At 41.2% G+C, this 20798-nt stretch overlaps 1 protein-coding gene across 2 annotated transcripts; it reads right to left on the bottom strand.

Annotated features, from left to right (window-relative positions):
• Positions 1 to 1304: 1304 nt before the first annotated feature.
• LOC113747407 (suppressor protein SRP40-like) lies at positions 1305 to 3525 on the bottom strand. 2 transcript variants are annotated; one of them, XM_027287155.1, is made up of 2 exons: positions 2544 to 3525; positions 1305 to 1592 (listed from the first exon to the last, which is right to left on the bottom strand). In XM_027287155.1, exon 1 carries the CDS (start codon positions 3228 to 3230, stop codon positions 2604 to 2606), a length of 627 nt encoding a protein of 208 aa, XP_027142956.1. In that variant the 5' UTR covers positions 3231 to 3525; the 3' UTR covers positions 1305 to 1592; positions 2544 to 2603. The 2 variants fall into 2 exon arrangements, with proteins under 2 accessions (XP_027142956.1, XP_027142955.1); XM_027287154.1 differs by lacking the exon at positions 1305 to 1592 and adding an exon at positions 2209 to 2510.
• Positions 3526 to 20798: the final 17273 nt, after the last annotated feature.

The following is a 20798-nucleotide window of genomic DNA, read 5'->3' as shown; positions in this document are numbered from 1 at the left end:
ACGTCATATTTTTCGCTTCCATTCACTGAGACTCCCCTTAAACAGTCCGTAGCCCCCCTGGGGAGGTCCACCAAACTCACTTTGCAGTATCTCTAAAATAAAGACGTACACTTTAATGGTCTGTCTGGCTTCCTTTGTTAACAGCCCTTTTCTTGCCGTTATTATAGCACTATATTGTTTCCTGCAGTGCGATATTGTCCAAATAATGCTCCAGAACTGTTTGTTACAACACTGCTTTTATACAGACGGGTTTGTCAGTACTCAAATGTTGTTTAGGAATAGTTTGCAAGGTTCAAAGTTTAATTTACTGCCACTGCTGCAGAACTACAGTTTGTTAACCCATTATTTGTTCCCTTATTACTAAATTTTACCTTATTTGACCTCATTCAGTTCAAGTTTTCAAACTTCTAACAGTTTTCTGTTTACCATTGTACCATCAAGGTGTTTCAAAACTGTAGGTGAGTTGTGTACATGTATATTAGATTTCTCCAAACATACAACTCTGGAATATGGACTGATGTCATAAAATTTGTTCAGGGTTTTACAAAGTTATCCAGATAATTTTAGCTCTTTAGTGGAGAATCTGTTTGGAGGCATTTTATCCAAAACAATTATTGTGACACATCCAGCGGATTTAGTATTTAAGAAGCTTCGTGTTAACCCAACATCACTGAGGGTAAAGTATCTCACAGAACAGTGGATCATGTTACATAAATTAAAATGTTCATTTATTGAATTTAACTCCAAACCTATTGGTAAAACAAGACAAACAGATACTGCATGGTAGGGACTAGTGTGTAGGATTTAGAGGCAAACTGTAAATAGAGTCCCCTCAATGTCACGCACTGAAGTGTCAGTGTGTCTTTTCTTGAGCTTCATCTTCTTGACAGCTTCATCTGCACAGCTGAGTTCCTCTGGACTGTCATCTTCTTCTGGTTGCTCTGGTTTTGTTCCTGTAATCTGAATGAAGCAAAAATCTAAATTTTGTGTGTGAATCGCTCTTAGTCTGGCCCCTCTCCTGAGACCAGTTTGCTTTGGGACACCCGACCAGGATGACTCCAACAACAACAACAGGTCCCAGGGTCACAGGAACACGCAAACCTCTCCACCACGATAAGGTAGCGATTCTTGGAGAGGAAAGTTTATTGTTTTCAATGTTACATTACATTACATGACATTACATGACATTACATTTTACTACATGACATTACATTTTACTACATTACGTTACATTTTACTACATTACATAATATTACATTACTTTACATTTTGCTACATAACATTACATTAATCAACTACATCTTTATCTTGTTCTCCATCTTCTCGATGTCAGACGAGGGGGAGGAATGTCGGCACCTTCGTTATCACTGAGGACATCCTATTCGTTAGGTTCGTCATGTTCGTCCTCAGTGATAACAGTGATGTCTTCTTCATCGACAGGATGGTCTACAGGCCTCAAAACAATCCATGATGATGAGGTTGTTGTCATCTTAAACTTCTTCCTCAGGTGACGTGCAGTCACAAGAAGCAGAAGTTTCATCTGACGACTCCTCATCATCATGATTGTCATCGGTCTCGTAGCCATCCATGTCGACTGAGCTGACCTCCTCTGTTCAGGACTCTTCTTCAGAAGACTCCTCATCATCTGACTGGATGTCTTCCACCATCCAGTCAGACGAAGAAGATTACTCCTTCCAGCGTTTCCCTGGCCTTGGACTGGATTATATTACATTACATTATATTACATTTTACTACATTACATATTACTACATTACATTACATTACATTACATTTTACTACATTACATTACATTATATTACATTTTACTACATTACATTACATTTTACTACATTACATTATATTACATTTTCCTACATTATATTACATTACTTTATATTACATTTTACTACATTACATTACATTACACTACATTACATTATATTACATTTTACTACATTACATTACACTACATTACATTATATTACATTTTACTACATTATATTACATATTACTACATTATATTACACTACATTACATTATATTACATTTTACTACATTATATTACATTTTAGTACATTACATTACATTTTACTACATTATATTACATTACATTATATTACATATTACATTTTACTACATTACATATTACATTTTCCTACATTACATAATATTACATTACTTTACATTTTGCTACATAACATTACATTAATCAACTACATCTTTATCTTGTTCTCCATCTTCTCGATGTCAGAGGAGGGGGAGGAGTGTCGGCACCTTCGTTATCACTGAGGACATCCTATTCGTTAGGTTCGTCATGTTCGTCCTCAGTGATAACACTGATGTCTTCTTCATCAACAGGATGGTCTACAGGCCTCAAAACAATCCATGATGATGAGGTTGTTGTCATCTCAAACTTCTTCCTCAGGTGACGTGCAGTCACAAGAAGCAGAAGTTTCATCTGATGACTCCTCATCATCATGATTGTCATCGGTCTCGTAGCCATCCATGTCGACTGAGCTGACCTCCTCTGTTCAGGACTCTTCTTCAGAAGACTCCTCATCATCTGACTGGATGTCTTCCACCATCCAGTCAGACGAAGAAGATTACTCCTTCCAGCGTTTCCCTGGCCTTGGACTGGGGGTCCAGTCCTCATCACTGTCCTCCCTGCTCCTCTTACTGGAAACGCTAGTACCAGAAGAGGAGGAGGTGGGATCCTCGATGCTGCTTGAGGACTCAGGCGATGATTTCACACTCCCAACATCATCGCCTTCATCGACCTCATCAGCACCCAGAGAGACAGTGATGTGGCCATCGTCTTCATCTGAGGAACTGATGCCAAAAAAGGCTCTGTCATCATCTGAAGAGCTGAAGGCCGAGGAGCCTTCGCCTTCAGATGAAGAACAGAACACTGAGAAGGCATCGTCCTCATCTGAAGAACTGGAGAGGGAGTCTTCGCCTTCGTCTGAAGAGCCTGAAACAGGGACGTCTTCGTCTTCGTCAGAAGAGGTGGATCCCTCGTCTTCATCCGAAGGGATGAAGTCGGGGTCACCATCCTCTCCGTCAGAAGAGGCAGAGCTCTCATCTTCATCCGAAGAGAAGATGTCGGGGTCACCATCCTCTCCGTCAGAAGAGATGGAGCCCTCGCCATCATCTGAATAGATGAAGTCGGGGTCACCATCCTCTCCGTCAGAAGGAATGGAGCCCTCGTCATCAACCAATCGAATGAGCATAAGAACAAGTACCTCTTGCACGAAGGCGAGGACATCTGCAGGAAAATATTAAAAGAAAAGTTGAGTTATAGAGTTCAGTTATAAAGTTGTGAATAGTTAAAAATAGTAATCCACCCAAATAACACTTAACAACTTAAATTGCATTCTGTCATAACGTTGTGTGTGAGAAATGAGGACATGACAAAACACACATGCAAATATCTCTCATGAGTAATACATGTTCACAGGTCACAGCGTCCATGCAAGACCACATCACTTATTTACGAAGGTGATGATGAAAACACATCAAACGGCTCACACACACACACACACACACACACACACACACACACACACACACACCACCACAGTGGTACCAAACATGGACCGTGCACCATCAACATGCAATAACCTTATTACAAAAATATCAATTTGGTTCAACGGCAACAAGTTGTCTTGCCCAGTCTTCCTACAAGCACAAACATGATGACTGAATCGCAAACAAGACGAAGCAGAGACAAACCAGACGACATCACACGCCTACTGAACAAGACGTGACCGAACAGAGGCATTGCAGAAGAAATTTTAAAACCGTATGACAAAGATAAAAGGTTTACACAAAAATCTAGGCCAACCTCTGACACATGATGTAAAAAAACAGGATTTGCACTTAATGAAAAAGTGAAAAACCGCACATACTGGTTACTCCTCAAGTTAACAATAAACTTTTACTAAGTTAAATTAGTTTTAGGCTGTGGGCCAAGCAAACACACAGGGACATTTTCTTTAACACAGACTCATATTACAGGTGTACTATAAAATATAGTTCCTCTTTTAACTGAAGGAGCAGATTACAAATAGTCATTAATTAAATCAATCCAAAAAAATCATCTAATCTCACAAATAAATCTCATTTCACACTATTGTTTACAGTATATTTTAGTTTTGTCCATAAAAATGATTCATTACGTGAGGAACTTTAAACGACAACAGCTCTGTGTACGTTTAAACCAGGTGAGCTCTGATTACGCATGCGCGTTCAGGCGTTACCTGCTAAAAGTTCAATCGTCTCCATGGTGATAAAAATGAACATTCGATGTTTTATGAAAAACGGCCCAGTCGCCATGTTGACTTTTAAAATATTGTTTTCATTCAAAATCGACCAAATGAAAACAAATACAAACATATATATCAAAATAAAAACGTCAGTACATCGCTGCACTGTTGTTAAGATGTTTCCCGAAGTTTTAAAGCGCTAAAACCAGCTAACAACACGTTTACACCGAGTTTAACCCAAACTGTGTCTCAAACATTTTCCAACTCGTCCACTTTTAAATCACACAGGTTCTGCTCACATGTTAGAATAAGAATACATTGATTTAAGTGTCTTACCCGCAGGAGGGTTCCGCCCAGGCAGGCCTTCAAACTGCAGCTCCGGCGGAGGCAGGTCCAGCGGAGGCAGCGGAGGCAGGTCCAGCGCAGGCAGGTCCAGCGGAGGCAGGTCCAGCGCAGGCAGGTTCAGCGCGGGCAGGTCTCCAAACAGGTCCCTCGGAGGGGGGGGCGGTCCGGAAGGAGGCATCTTTCCCGCAGGTGTTTTCTCTTCCTTCGGCCCTTTTCTCCTTCTCCTCCTCCTGTTTCTTCTGCTCCTTCTCCTTCTTCTTTTCCTCTTCTTTTCTTCTCCCCCTTCTACTGCCAACTGTAGATAAAGCTGAAAAAAAAAATCCTTCTCCTCTTCCTTCTTCTCCTTCTCCTCTTCCTCCTTCTCCTCTTCCTCCTCCTTCTCCTCCTCCTCCTTCTTCTCCTTCTCCTCCTCTCGGTTCTCAGGTTCAGGTTTTCCACGCGGTCAGTTTTTGCAGCAGGTTGACTCCGGGTCAAGTTCACGAGCAAAGTGAGAACGTGCGAAAGGTCAGCAGGCCTTATATATGACCTCGTCTGCACGTGACCGTTCTATTTCCATGGCTACTACTGACGCACGCGCATATACCGTACGTGTGCGTGTGTGCGCGTTAAAGATGCTAAATGATGACTTTCTGATTTTTATTGTTTCCACAGCTGTGATGTGAATGACTTGTACAGGTTATTTAACTGTGCAGACAGCGAGCAATATGTTTACTTGTTCCTACAACATGTATATGTTTCTATCGCTCAAATAAGATCATAACAAGGCCATAACTTCAGCACATACATATCTTGGAAATTAAACATGTACAGTCAGTAGAGTCAGTCAGTGAATCTTATTCTATTGGTAGATATTTTTCTGTTTTCTGATGTTTTTGTTTGGCCTTATCGTCTCTTTTATGGTGTTAATTTTTAAGAAGTAAGTGTGAAGAGTGACTTCTGATTTTACCCTTTAAAATAAATATCTCACCTCATTTTACTTTTTTTTTTGTTACATTTTTTTAATTCACTTGTCTCCCTCTCCACTCCACCTTCCAACTTTCCGCATACATGTATGATTATGAGCATGTCTATGTATGCCTGGGCTGGTCAAGGGTCCATTGTGTGGGTCCAGGATTTGAACCAGGAATCTTTTTGCTCGGAGTTGACAGCCTAAATTCAAAAGCAGAAACATTTCTGGTAACTAAGATGTGAGTGAAGTTGGGGAAAGGGGTCACAAAGCTGCTTCCTGTAAACAATCAAAAGAAAAAATGTCAATCAACTTCAGCAAATCCATCCACAACTTTTCACTTCACATTCATGTCTTCACATCCATTACTGAAAAATGTTTATCGCTTCACTTCACTTCAAATTTTCACTTATTTTTTATTACCTCCCGCCTTAAGGCAACTTCCCTTAAATGATAAACGGCAGTTTCGTGTTGTGAATGATGAATGTGAGATGAATAAAATATTTCCATCATATCACGACCGTTTTAATTAAATCACTTGATCATTTGTAATAATTTTTTTAGGCCTCTGTGTTTTTATTCACCTGCGTTTTCATCACATCTTGTTTTTTCACTTACTTCATTTTCACTTTATCTCTGATAATCTGAATAACCTATGTGATTAATAAGATTCTTTGCTCACTGTAAAAATGTGCAGTGTAGATTTTGCGATGAAAAACTGTCAAACTATGACAAAGACTGTAAAATATGCCATATTTGTGACATTATATGTTACATTATACTGTATATAGGATATGACATTTTAAGGGAATTTCTACAGAATAAAGTAGTATTTTAATTGACAGTTAATTTTACAGTAAAACGCTGTGATATTTCATGGCAAAATCTTTATTTTATATGACTTTCATATATTTTTAGGTCAATAATATGGCAAAACACCATTTCTTTGATGTATTAATACTGTAAAATATGGAAAAAAAACACCAACCTTAGACGTGAAATCAACAGTACTAATATCCCTTTACTGTAATATTACACCATATTTATTATGGTAAAATTCTGGTAACTACAGCTGCCAGTTATTTACTGTAAAAACGTGGCAATATGGTAAATTATGAAATATAACGCCGACCTTAAACATCAAATTAACAGTACTAATATCCTTTTAACACAATATTGGGGAAAATACTCTATTATATGGTAAAATTCTGGCAACTACAGCTGCCAGTTTTTTACAGTTTACGCTTAATGTAGAATGTAGCGTAGAGCCCCTGCACTTATGTTTTTTCTGACTCTTAGCAATGCAGCATACATACTGTATGTAGCATAAGCATTTCCAGTCTCAAATGTGCTCTGAAAAAAAAATCATTATATACTCTCATATTTATGTTATCCAACTTGTTAATTGATTTTCAGTTGAGCATGGAGCAGAGCACATGGCAGAATGCAAAGAGGTGAAATTAACTTGTCTCAGGCAATTGGCATTTAGAAAAACATTAGTGCTTTATTGCCCGTGGACACACTGACTGATGTAATGTGATGGCAACACGTTCAGATTTGCCCCCAAATCCCTCAGAAAACTGTTATGTGCTGCAACGTCGTTGGCCTTGAGGCTGAACTCTGGAGATACGCCCGACTGTTTCTAATCCATTTGCTAAATGAGCATACCAGTGTGTCAGTGTGCATGTGTGTGAGTGAGTGGGTGTGTATGCCTACTTGAAAGATCAACCAGTTTTATACGTTGCATCCCTGTGTGAATACAAAATTTAGGGAGTGATGCATTTCATCCTTACCTGCAACTCCCTCTTTGAACCACATGAGGGAGACATTGTCTGCTGTTGGTTTTTGTGGAATCAGATGAAGTCCAGCTGTGGAAAAAAAAACAATGCTGGTGCTTCTAATGCACCAATTTCTCCAACTTGTTAGGGGAACAACTAGAGGGAATATGAACCCGCGTGGTTTGTTTGAGAGAGAAAAGCTTTTCACGGAGAACTCCTTGCATTTGTTTTTTTTGTTTTTCGCCTACTCAAATTGGTTTACAGGATAAGACAATATGATGAGTGTCAAAAATCACACTGACGTATTTGCAAGTCAAATTAGCACAGCTCTCTGTGTTTGTGCTTGTTGTCTGGCACGCGGCGAAGAGTCGTGTTACAGCACAAACCCCAACCATCTGGTCCACTGAACAGCCTGAAGCAAACTCTTATCTAGAGAGGATACTCTCTGTATCCTCCAGACCGACTGCGTTATAATGTGCATTTGTTTGCCTAATTTGATGATGATGATATGATTTTAAACTAGTTTGTCAGCAAGAGGATGTCGGTCTACATGTTTCTGGCATTGTCTCATGAGTCGGCGCGCTCAGCTCCAGCTGCTTTTATTACAATCTTTTCATCATGCAGGGCAAAGACGCCTGAACTACTTCCAAGTACCAAATGGACCTTGAAACACCAGCATGCTGGAATTATTAATCCCTTATTTAATGAGTCGATCAACAGAAGATTAATCAGCTAGAATAAAAAAATAATAATTTAAGTTGTCGTGATTCTTTGCTTAGTTTCAGTCCCTCAGTTGTGAGGATTTGTTGCTTTAGGTCATTGTAATGAAATATCTTTGGGTTGGGGATTATTGGTCCATAAAATAAAGAGTCTGAAAATGTAATATTGGGCACTGATAAAATGGGATGGCTATTTTTCACTAACATTCTCCAACATTAATCATAATATAATAAACTGTAAAAGACTCCACCAATTTAAAAAAGTTTGGATCCAGGAAACATGGCGCCTGAAATAACAAGTTTAAGCTGATCTTCTTTTAGTTTGGTTCCAGATTTGTGTTCATTAAAACGTTCAAACACTTTCATCGTGACTAAATATTGTGGACTGGTGCCTGAAAAGATCTGTCAGTTTGAAGAAGTGAAGGTCACTTCACGAGCTGTGTCCATCAAAGGAAAGTGAACTCTCCACTGATGTGATTTATTTATTTTTTCATACGAATAGTCGGACAGTTTGAGATATAATCCTATTCACAGATGAGATGAGAAGGTCGACACCACTGTCGTGTCTGATTAACCTGGCTCAGCATTAGGACTGGAAGCAGCTGTGTACAGCGAGCACCTCTCTGTCTGCAGCGACTCCAAAGCTTACTTCAAGCTTAATCTGGCTCCTTGTGAGAGTGGTTTCAATCTACCCATTCAACTCTTGGAAAGAAGTCTTGACTGTTCCTTTAATATGTGAATATATTATGATTTAATAACTCTGTCCAGTTCCCAGGGAGACCAGGTCTGGACAGTAAAAGGCTAGCAGAGAGAACTTAATTACTGTGGGTTAGTATTGTGGTTGCAACAAACTTCTGAATCTGTACATGTCCATGTACACAAACCTGAATTCAGAGCTTTTCATACACTCAAAAAGCCACAAACACACACACATACACATTGAGAAAGCACACAACCTTGTTCGCACACACACACACACACACACACAAAAGTGCACAGCGGTGTGTTTTGGCCGCGTCAGGCTTTGAGACCAACGTGGCTCTTCTATCTTTCATTCCCTCAGAAGTGTTTTTCATCCCCTTTTTCCCCCCGTGGAAAACAGAATTCATGACCCGTCACCTTTTTTGCTGAGTGTACAGGCCGTCCGCTGCCTTGGTAAACGATTTCCCGGCTATTTCAGTTGCCTCACAAAACACTTGATGACACAAGTGGCATGAAAAGTATGCAATTCAATTTGTCAGTGGTTATTACTTTGTGGCACGCACAGTTACAGTTATGTTTTGATTATGGGCATTTTCTGTCGAGTTGGCTGTCAGTTGAGCAGTTTTTTTTTTTAAAGCAGAGAGAAAAAGGTCTTTATTTCTCGCCTTTGGAGATCTATCAAATGTCCAATCTTGTGTGATTAAATTTCATCTCATTGCAGGCGCACCTTTTAGCGAGGTGTCCTTTTGTGCGGCGAGAGAAAAGAGGTGAGAAACGAAGTGGGGAGAAGGTGCTACACAGACGAAGATAAAGGAAGGAAGGGAAAGGTTACCTTCAGACTGGCAGCGGCAGCAGACTGGAGAGTTTGTGTGAATGTGAGAGAAAATTCCATCTATTGCGGTGCTGTGATTTTTCTCCTTCTTCGTCTTGTGTGCATACAGTGTTGGTGTGTGTCTATGTTTTAAATAAGGCCTTGGCACTAGCGAGATAGGTTGTTTGCCCTTGAAAGAATGAAGTGTAGATGTGCAGGAACCTTTTTTTTTTTGCCATGTCCTATTTTGGACAAATAAAAGAAGAAAGAACACACACACACTCAGACACACACATACTCACATTGACACGCTATGCCCTGAATCTGTCAAGGCCTCGGTCCCCCTTCCCTCCAGTCAGATACGAATCTCCACAAAGGACTTGTCACAATCTCGCCGTAATTCAGAGCATCTCTCAGCAGCACCTAACAACTAACTTCTCATATGAACATGAGCAGGTTCAAATAAAAATGAGCAAAATTCTCCTCTGAGCCAGATGTGTGTTTTGGTTTTTCATTTTCTCTCTCTCTCTCTCTCTCTCTCTCTCTCTCTCTCTCTCTGTCTCTCTCTCTCTGCTCTCTTTCTCTCTCTCTCCGCTCTCTTTCTCTCTGGCCCCCATAAGTTTTTCTCTTTACTTTGCTTTTTCCAACATCATCCGCCTCAGTAGGGTTGCAGACATCAAAAAAAAAAAAAAGGAAAAAAAGCCTTTCATGTTGAAAGAAATCCAGCTTCTGGTTACTGAAATACCAAACTATCAGCTGTCAAATGTTGAAATAAGACACAAATGACAGCTACACATATATATTTTTAACCTTCCTAATTTTATCCAGGAAAAGGTTTTTTTTTTGTTGTTGTTGTTGATCGCGTGTGCTCTTTGCAAACGATTCCCTGCCTCGTTTTCACACAGTAGCACACGTTCAGAGTGGAATGATTGCCACAGTTTTCCGATTCGGTCCTTAGTCCAGTAGGTAGACTGTGCGCCCCACATATGAAGGCTCGGTCCTTGCTGCAGGGGTCCATGGTTTGAATCCGACCTGCGTCTTTGCTGCCATTCTCCCACTCTCCCTCTCCCTGCCTTCCTGTCATAAAGCTTAAAAAAAAACCCAAAAATATCCTTAAAAAATCTCTATCACAAATATTGTACCCACCAAAGTAACTGCAGAGATCCAACAGGGTAAGAAACAAATGGTCAGATGATCAGACTGGTTGTAAACAAGCCGATTACCTAACACAGTGTTTGGAGATAAGACCAACATGTGTCAGTCGATTTGGTAATGTTAAAAACATAGTTGGTTCTGTCATCTGCAACGATGATGAAGAGAGCATTGAGGCCGAAACAAAATAGTCAAGTTGTGGGCTGCAAAACCAAAACAATAAGCTGAAAGACACTAAAACCCTCCAAAGAGCTGAGGGGAGCCAAGTTATGTCAAGACATTTCACACTGCAAGCCATGACAGTATAAAGAATGGACATAACTTCATTTCCAAGCATCGGAGGTTGCTGCTTGATTACAAGTGGTCACATGATCCTTTAATCATCTGAAAATATTGATTGGTGCAGCTTTAAGTTCACTCTTGGCTTTACTCATCGCTGTGTGACTACTCTAAAAATGCACCGACACAGATGGAAAAAGGAGAGGGAATAAATACGGTTTGTGGTGAATAATAAACACAGACAGAAAAAAATGTATCTCCTACCAACAAACAACATGACCGTGGTTTTTCCCTGACCTTTCGCCGAGCACGCTTAGGCGTCTGAACAGCGTTGGAGGACCTGTTGGACCAAAAACCTGCCAAAAGCAATCTGCCTAAACTCTAGATATCTCAACATTTAGACACTTTGTATTACATTGCCATCTGTAGCTACTGGTTTACGCCATACTTTCTCAGATGACTTCATGTTCCAGCAGCCCCGCTGTTTCATAAGGGTTTAGGCTTACTGGCAGAAGACACGTGAGATGTGGCACCTGAGTGTGCTGAGCTTCAGAGAGTGCTACTCTGCCCCGCGATAGATAAGACTGCATCTCCTCCAGCCTCCCTCGCCACACGCTCATCCCTCAGTGAAAAAGATTCAAAAGGAAGATTTCCTGGAAATTTTCAAAGCGTCAAACAGGATCAACAGCTTAGACAGCCTTTTTTCACCTCTCAGCAACTTCCTCATGCCTGTTTATGCTTTTTTTTAGAAGGATGCTGCTGCTGTGTGTGTGTGTGTGTGTGTGTGTGTGTGTGTGTGTGTGTGTGTGTGGAAAGGGTGGTCTATTGAGGGAATTTATTCTCCTGTGTATTGGAGTGTAAAAGATGCCAGAATGCTGTCTTTCACTCCACTGATGATGTGCAGCAGCCTCATGAAGAGGAAAAGTAAACCTCCCCTCACACACACACACACACACACACACACACACACACACACATGCTTGCACATGCTCACACACACACACACACTTTAGTCTTGCCCTTTTGCCATCACACACTTGGTGACATTCTTATAAATATATCCACTCAGTACATTATTACTTTAGAAAAAGGGCATTTCGTTACGCTCCCGCCTATGTCACTTTCATGGCCGCCGCTCGGTCGCGTGAATGCAAATGAGGCCCGAGAATAGCAGCAGATGCAGAGAAACCAACAACCTGGAGATAAAAGCTTGTAGTTTCCAATGCCAAAGTCGGCGTGTGCAAGCGAGCTGTTTCTACTTTCCGCCTCTAATTCCTCAGTCGCATTACTGTTTGCTTGGTGAAGTTGAAATAAAACAACAGCGCCGTTGTAAAGAACTGAATTGGCTTCCTTGATGTTCTGTGTTTGCAGCAAATGTTTTTTCTGCAAGCAGGAAATTCCACGTCGACGCCAGAGGCCATAAACTGATCGATTGGAAAAAAAGAAGAGAAGGGAGGGAGAAGGAAAAAGGATTGGAAGTACACAGAGCTGCATTCTTGCTGTTCACAGAGGGCTGCAGCAGTCAGGGCCAAAACAGCTAAAACGTGTCCTCAACTGAATCCAAATTCAAATGAACTAGTGGACAAAAGTGGAGCCAGAACTGGAAGGAGATAGGGTTGTGATGAAAGGCACACATACACCTAACCTACATCAAAATGCTGTGTTTGATGTTTTTCTTTGGAGTTTTGAGGGCCAATTTGCAATTTGCAAGTTTTTTTTGGGTCAGATCTATATTTCCAACAGTTCGAGGTATTTCATTTTCCAGCAGAAACTTTCAACACTGTAAAATCCTCTGAGCTAAAAGAAATCCAGCTTTTGAATTCCTCACTGTGCCTCATCAGAAATTAGTTTGGGCAAATATCGACTCAACAGGACTCTGTTTAAGCTTCAGTTTTGTTCATTGTGTGATTTAGATTAGCAGGAGCGGTGTATTTAAAAGAACACTTTGGATTATTCACTTCTTTGCAGAGAAGTAGATAAGAAGACTGCCACTGGTCTCGTGTTTGTACGCTAAATCTGAATCTACAGCCAGCAGTCGGTTAGTTAAGCTCAGGATAGACGGCTAGCCTGACTCTGTACTTGAAGCTATTTCCCATGAAATACAAACAAATTCACCTCTTTTTAGTTCATAAAATTTGATTTGTAAGTCTGGCATGTTCTGTAATGAGAATATCGGTGTAGATTTTCTATTCCTGTATCCGTTGGTTTTTATATATAGCCACTGGTCCTCCGTTTGTGTTATAGTCTGCACACCCTGTGCAAAAAAAAATATTGTTGATAAGTGCGGTGAGTGATGTGTCAGAATCAGATTAAATTCTCATTACATTTGTTGTGTGACAGCAACACTGACATGTCCCATGGGAGAATCTGTATCTGTGAGCAGAGGTGTGATACTCTGTGAAAAAAAAAAAGTGAAGGGTGAGATGCAGGTTTAATCCCTTGTGTTTCCATCTGTCTACAAGTGTGTATGGAGCGAGAGGGGGGATGAATTTCACCAGGCGGTAAACATCGTCTGCTGCTACAGTCATGTAAACAGAATGTGGTTCAGAGCCAAAGTGTTTTTTTTTTCATTTTTTACAGATGAGGAGTATTTGACAACTACTTCTCCTCTCCCTCCTCACCTATGAATGTGGCAGCTATTAAAAAAAGATGAGGGGCAATGGGAATCTAAAGATGATCTTACTGATGATCACCATTACCATAGCAAGGGCATGGCACGCTGCCAGCCTCCAGGGTGTGGTTTATAAAATCTGAACTTGAGCTCTAGAGAAAAGCACAGGGAGCATAACCAATGCATATGGAGGGATCAAATATATATATATATATATATATATATATATATATATATATATATATATATAGAGAGAGCTCAGCTGAGATCCAAAGACCAAGTTGGTTGTCTGGATCTGTACATTGACTGTTACCATTCAAAAAGTTCAAGCCTGGCCAGACCAGACAAGAATCCAGCTAGTAGATGGGGAAGGAGCATAGACAGTATAAATAATGAACAGAGCCTGAGTGACGACTGAAGCGCTTCTTCTGCATCCCGGCTAATCTAAATATCGGCAAAGACGTGCATCACCGGCAGACCTGAGCCGGGTCGAATGACTCCTGGGTGCTCTAATAAGCCATCTGTAACGGCACTTTACCTGTCAATTAAGTGGTCACGTTAATTATATATGCAACTTTGAGCCTTAATATGATATAAACGGGTGATTTAAAAATTCACCCCCCTCACAGTTAGATAGTGGCTGCTCGAGGAATGACATTTTTTAGCACTTTTGCTTTGGCTTCAATTCCCAGCACAGGAGGTTACCGCTTGGGAAGGAAATGTGTTGGAAAGAAATACAAATGATAACATTTTTGTTTGCAATCAAAGACCCATTGATTAAGCATCTCTAACTCATCTAAACTTTTTACTCAGCTCCTTCCTCTTTCCTGTCAAATTGGTGTCACCTGTTTGAGATTTTGGTGTGTTCTGCGAGTAGCTCCCTCTGTAGGTTCGAGTTTCTACCCTCAAGCGGCGATGTACAGCACGCCACAGGGGGTCATCTCACTTCTTTTTCACTCCACACCTCTCCAGACTTTTTTTCACCTCTCAAACTTGTAGTCCAAACTATGGAGCAGTGCTCCCACCTGCGAACAGACTTTGATTTGTAAAGTTAGACTTAATCTTTAATCTTAAACAAAATTGATATTGATTCAGTATCAGCAGGAGCTGCCTTAAACCTTTGAAGTGCATCTACTGTACGCTGTAGGCTCATTTGAACCACAGTATGAATTCAATAAAGTTTCCTAACATTAACAAAGGGTTAAAAAAAACTTGACTGTTGCAGCCTATGAATGTTACAATTCTGCGATCATGACAGCGCTGGTGTACAGCAGTTCCTGTAAGCATTCAGAGGAGAAAGTCTGCAGCTGAGAAATGAAATCCTGCTGTTTGTTCTGCTTGTTATTTGCGCTGTGAGCTGCTCCTGTGTGCTGACCTGTGCTGACCTCTGGCTGTATGTGCTGTACACACTGAGCTGATGCTCTTCTTTTTTTTTTGACTGCGCTTTTTTGGCTTCCCCCTCCGGAGCTTGCTGTGAAAAGGCACCCCGATAGCCCTGGCATGCCCAAAGCGCCAGATCCATATTTGAAATGTGGAGAAGATCTCACAATGTTGTGTGCATGTGTGTGTGTGTGGCGGACGCAGAGCCACACACACACACAGCCGGTGAATCTATGAAGTTTGCAACTTTTTTTCAGAGGTGTTCAGACAGGTGGAAGACTCATCATGCCGCGTGTGCCGTCTGCTGATGTGTGTGTGCGCTCCACGACGAGAGATAATTAGAAACTTAAGTATTGAGTCGTGATCACATCCAGTCACCGGGGGGGTTACAACCATTTCCTCATTTCCTACGTTATTCTGTCTCTGTTCCCTCTCTCTGTCCATGTTCCTCTGTTGATTACTCCATCGTCCTGCTTGACCTTGTATTATTCTAATTATTCTCGTTACTGTGCCACTTTAGAGACTTCCCCCTACCAGGTACTGTGCTAACAGCAGAGCCTCGGCTGACCTTGGAGACAGTTGGACGATGATGGCTCATTTAAACACAACAGTGACGATCCTTGGTTGGTGTGTGGGAGGAAGGGAAGTGGGAGGAGGGGAGATTTGTGGGCTCGCTCTGGGAGATGGTTTGTCTCCTACACAGGTAATTAATACGCTTATTAACTCCTCAGCTCATATCATAATCAAAATCACGAGGAGAAAGCGGTGGGGGTGGAATATCTTAATGGAATTCACGTGGCTTTAACTTGCAGCATGGAGCCTGATGGCGGAGGGGGAAAGTCTTAGAGGTGACTGAATCACTGAATCGTTTGATTGAGCTTGCTGAGTTTCTGGCAGGTATATGCATGGGGGGTCAATTGGGTATGGCGGAGTGTGGGCAGTTGCCGTATCTTAGCCTATGAGTGAGGACAAACTAGGAGTTTGCAGCTTAAATGAGAGTGAAGAGAGAGCAGAAAATGGTCAGGAAATCTATTTGGGAGCCATGGCGACGTCAATAAAATGTATTTGTAGTTGTCATATTACTCATCTGGTGGGGAGCAGGCTAGTTTAAAAGGTGTAAATGCACCTTTTAACAATGGTAATACAAATGAAATGTTGCATGAGAGTTTAGAGAACATAGGTGTGGATATTATTTTCTATGTCTGCCTTAATTTGAAAATAGAGGCCCCGATCTTACACACTGGACCTTTAAAAGCAACATTATGTAAATTTTCTACCATAAAAAACTCATTTTGATGCTACACTGACCTGTGATCAGGTGAATGGTGCCTCTACCATTCCCACTTTATGTCTGTTCTTAGGCTTCACAGCACTAAGTCACACACCACCAACCATTTCACTTGTTTTGGTGAAACTAGATCATATTTTATTGAGTTTCCCGATGGACAGTAAAGTAAACTGCTGTGAACTATAGCTGATGTTATGGACTGCGAGCTCAGAGCGCAGAGGGAGTCTTTGTGCTGCCTGGGGTGGAGAGTTGCAAACGGAAAGCAGGTACCAGAATTGGACCTGCGGCGAGCAAGCAACATAGCCGGGGGTTCAGCAGAGTCAGAGTATGGCTGAAAGTCAGACGCCGAGCTGGGTTTCTTGCTATTGGACTAGTGAGTAGTATTAGCTGGTAATATGTCTTGTGTTGTCGCACTTGCCTGTCTAGATTCACGACCGTGGCATTGTACTTTTTACATAACGCAGCTTTAAAAAGCAGTGAGAAGCAATGAGGGGTCAGAATAAGAGCTGATTGAAGTGTCACTTGACGTGTAAGAGCTGAACTCATCTGAAATGTCAGCTGAAGTGTTGAAGCTGAAACGACAGAAGCATTTAAAGGACCACTGTGTAGGATTTAGTGGCATCTAGCGACCCCATTAAAAAGACTCATTCTAAGGTAACAAAAACATAACGATTCGAATTTTTCAGGCAATTACACACTGATGAAATCATAGTTATGCATATTACATTCAATTTCTGCCATATTCTGCAAATAGAGGCCACTAAATCTGACACACTGGACCTTTAAAACGTAATTTTAACGTGTAGGAACTGCATGTGTGCACTGAAAGTTACTGAATCGGTGTTTGACTACTGTAAGAAGTTGACATTTTAATTGAAATGTGCTGAAAACATACAGTATAAGCACCACTGGAAGAGATGGAAGCATCACATTTTTTACTGTGTTGACCAAGTAAAACTATCATATCTCTTTTTGTTCCAGTGTGTCAGCCAAAGTGAGGAAACCAGGTTTGATCTGAGAACTATTCTCCAGTATTGTAGGCTTTGCTGACCTGCCATCCCCTGGATGAAGGAGGAAGGTGAAGAGATTTAAAGCACACAGCTCCAAAGGACACTGTAGAGCAATGCAACAAAGAGAAAGGCTTCCTTTAAAATTCATCTAATGTACTGCCTTGGCTTCTGAGGTCGGATGGTCTGCCTGACCTCAGTACTGTATGAAACGCTGCAAGTAGTTGAGCAAGTCCACTGAGAATGGAGAGTTTCAGACGCCCCAAGGCCACATCACACCTCATCAGACCAGCTGTCTGGATCCAGGTGTTGTCTGAGTCAAGAGGCCTCACCCACCGCTTCACCCGAAGCTTGTGTGTGAGTATTTTCACTCAGGCATGTTGGCGCGTTGTGTGTGTATGATTTTTTTTCTAAAGGCCAAACCAGACAAATCTGACTCGACACTCAAGGAGGACCTCGTAACCTCAGCGCGAGCAGGGGGTCGAACCTGCCAAACAATCAGATTACCCAGAACGACAGGGAAGATGCTGGTCCGCTGATATGTGAAAAGACAAAGGGCTTTGATTGATGGCCTCTTTGCTGTCTATGTAAAGCTAGCCTCACCGCAAAAATTCACAACATGCAGCGTTTTGCTTATGCATGCCTAGTGAGCAGATCAGCGAGGTGAGAAACAAAACATTGTGTTTTAAATTAGGAGGTGTGACATGATTTTCCGCCGTCGGGGGTCGGCCGGTCGATGGGCAGAATGCAAAACAGCACGTGCATATTAGACATACAGTTAACATACACAGATTTACCCCCAGCGTGCAGCTCCTCAGAGATCAACTGAAAATTATTATTGTGGAACGAGGACAAAGGAACGAGAGTGAGCCAAATGTCGGATGTTGCCTCTTTACTGTAGAGAAAGCTGAGTCAAAACACGAATATTGTTCTTGGGGAATGAACAGGAAAATGTCTCCTCCACATAATTATTAATTCCCATGAATAATTTTTTGCGAAATGTGGAGCGAAGAAATGATAAATTGCATTTCTCTGTATTCGTTCCGTGCATGAAACATTCAAAGCAGGGGGTAATGATGCAAGGAAAGTCTGGCTGACTGTGGCAGCACTTTTCTTTTTTCTCGCTTGCATTCAAAGTTGCGTCTGAGGCGTCTGTCATTAGCTCGGAAGAGCCAGAGCCTCATCATCTCGACACATGTGCACACACACATACACACACACACACACACTCTCACATACCTCAGAGGGTTGTACATGATCACACATCGTTGGCTCTTGGGAACATGGTGTTTTTGTTTACTGTTTAAATGAACACATGGGTACCCATACACATATACGTCTCTGCATGCACGCAGTGACACACACACACACACACACACACACACAGTAACACACGCTCACACACACAGACCTCGATCAAAGGGAACCCTGAAAAGAAGCTCAAAGGCAGGATTTCTCTCCTCTCCTTTACCCATCCATTTTACCTTAAAAGAATAGCAGCTTTGAAGCAGCACTATGAAGAGAGGTGTATCATTTACAATCATTAAAAACTGAATGTGGGATGAGTTACGGCTGCATTTTTATAAATGCCCTGAAGGTAGAAAGCAGGTGAAGAAAGGGAAAATATCTCCACAGTCCTGACATTTCTTTACAGAGCTTTAACAGCTATGAAAACCCTCTGATCTCCATCTGCAGCCAGCCTTTGAAGGCCTAAACGCATTTCTAATTACTAGAGCCTAAAAACCAAGTCCTAAATCCCCTATTGGTTTCAGAGATTATTGATAGTATTTGTGCTTTCGAGACACTATTCAGCAGAGAGAGGGGTAGAGAGACCATGGTTTGACATATCAAATGGTCTGTGAGCCCTGTTTGATGTTGCCGTGTCTCTGAGCCAGCTGAGTTTTGGCTGTGACAGTCCACCTGTCGTGGGTAAGAAGAGGCTGAAGTGAAAGCAGATGATGACACAGATAAAAAGGGAAATTGTTTGTACTCTTTCGAAGCAAATCACATCACAAAATTCTACTATATTTAAAAAGAAGAAAATAGACCTGTTACCTGCAGTTATCTCTAAATCCAATCCTGACGCAATGAAATCGTTCTGTTGGTGCAGGCAGTGTAGGACGTTGCTCTGGCACTGAGGTACTGAAGTGATAAGAGTGTCCTCACATGAATGCCAAAGCAACATATGTTTATGTTCAAGTGAGAGCTAGCAGCTGTAATAAATATGACTGGAGCGAAGAAAGTCAGGTTATGTTATAGAGAAACAAAGTCCACAGATGGAGGAGCTCGGGGTGGATTAATGGCTCCCCAAAAAAAACATCAGATTTTAACACAGGAAACAGCTGTCTGTCTCCTGTTTCCAGCCGACAGGGATTCTTATTTTTTATTTTTTTAAAGCATGACCACGATCGTTGCCAAATTGTTACCATATGTTAGTGCCTTCGGATCAGATCTTCAAGTGTTCTAGAGGGCAGGAATAAACAACATATTTTGCCATTTAATTTCAAGGGCTTGTTGGTCGTGATGCAAAAAACTATTTAAAAAAAATAAGGCTGTTGTGGTGCTCTTGCGGCTTAAAGGTTAAGATGCCAAGCCATAAATCCAACAGCTGGAGACATTTGTTCCGTCTCTCTCTCCCTCTGCTCTCCTGTTGTCTCTCTACAGACAAAAAAAGGCATGACATTTCATAGCATGAAAAATTAATTACAGAAACAAAACGATCAACCGACACAGTGATACGTGCATAATGCTGAAGCAAATGCGCAATTCATGTTCATGTCAGTGTGTATCTACTGTATGTATGTATGTATTCTACATTGTAATTGGCTGTTTCAAGTTCATAAAGTAGATCATTGGTAAAATTGAGGGCAGCTTCTTTATTGTATATACATAAATACAGTATACACTGTATATAAAGAGTATATACAGTGTATAGATATAAATATATAAAACAGTGGGGGAGAAGGAGCACATGTTGACCATGAAGTTGTGATTACACAGTCAAACCAAGGCCACCAGGACTCCCCGGTCCTCTAAATTAATGAAAAAATATACTTGAAAAGACTCCATTAATAATAGAGGAAACCATACAAAGAGGTTTAATATATCCATCATGTTGCCTGTTAAAATGTGACTGCAACACAATGAAATCTTCATTCAGTCTATGTGTGGCACAACAGCCCCTCCTGAGAGAATAAACATCACCCACAGCCACCTTATTGTTTGCTTACTGATGACACAGAGGCAGGGCTGAATACAAACTGTTACCTGAGTGATCTCTCTGAGGTAACACTGCGGATAAAAACTTAACAAGCCGCCAAGCATAATGTGAAAATATATATGTGTCTATAAACACCTTATTGGTTTTTCATTTGGGTCCGATAAATGAGGCCGGGCATCATAAATCAATACAGTAGGTATACAAGTGTCCGTATGCACCCTCACAGTACAAACACAGAAAGACAAACTAATATAATAGCACTCAGTGAAAAATAAATCTCAACATCTATGAAAGT

Source organism: Larimichthys crocea, chromosome XIII, assembly GCF_000972845.2.
Source record: "Larimichthys crocea isolate SSNF chromosome XIII, L_crocea_2.0, whole genome shotgun sequence".
Classification (NCBI taxonomy): Eukaryota; Metazoa; Chordata; class Actinopteri; family Sciaenidae; genus Larimichthys; species Larimichthys crocea.
The sequence above is the reverse complement of the archived record's forward strand: the minus strand, read 5'-3'. Positions and strand labels throughout refer to the sequence as shown.

Excerpts from the sequence above, each read along its gene's own strand:
- LOC113747407 (XM_027287155.1), bottom strand. The coding sequence starts at position 3,230 with ATGCTCATTCGATTGGTTGATGACGAGGGCTCCATTCCTTCTGACGGA.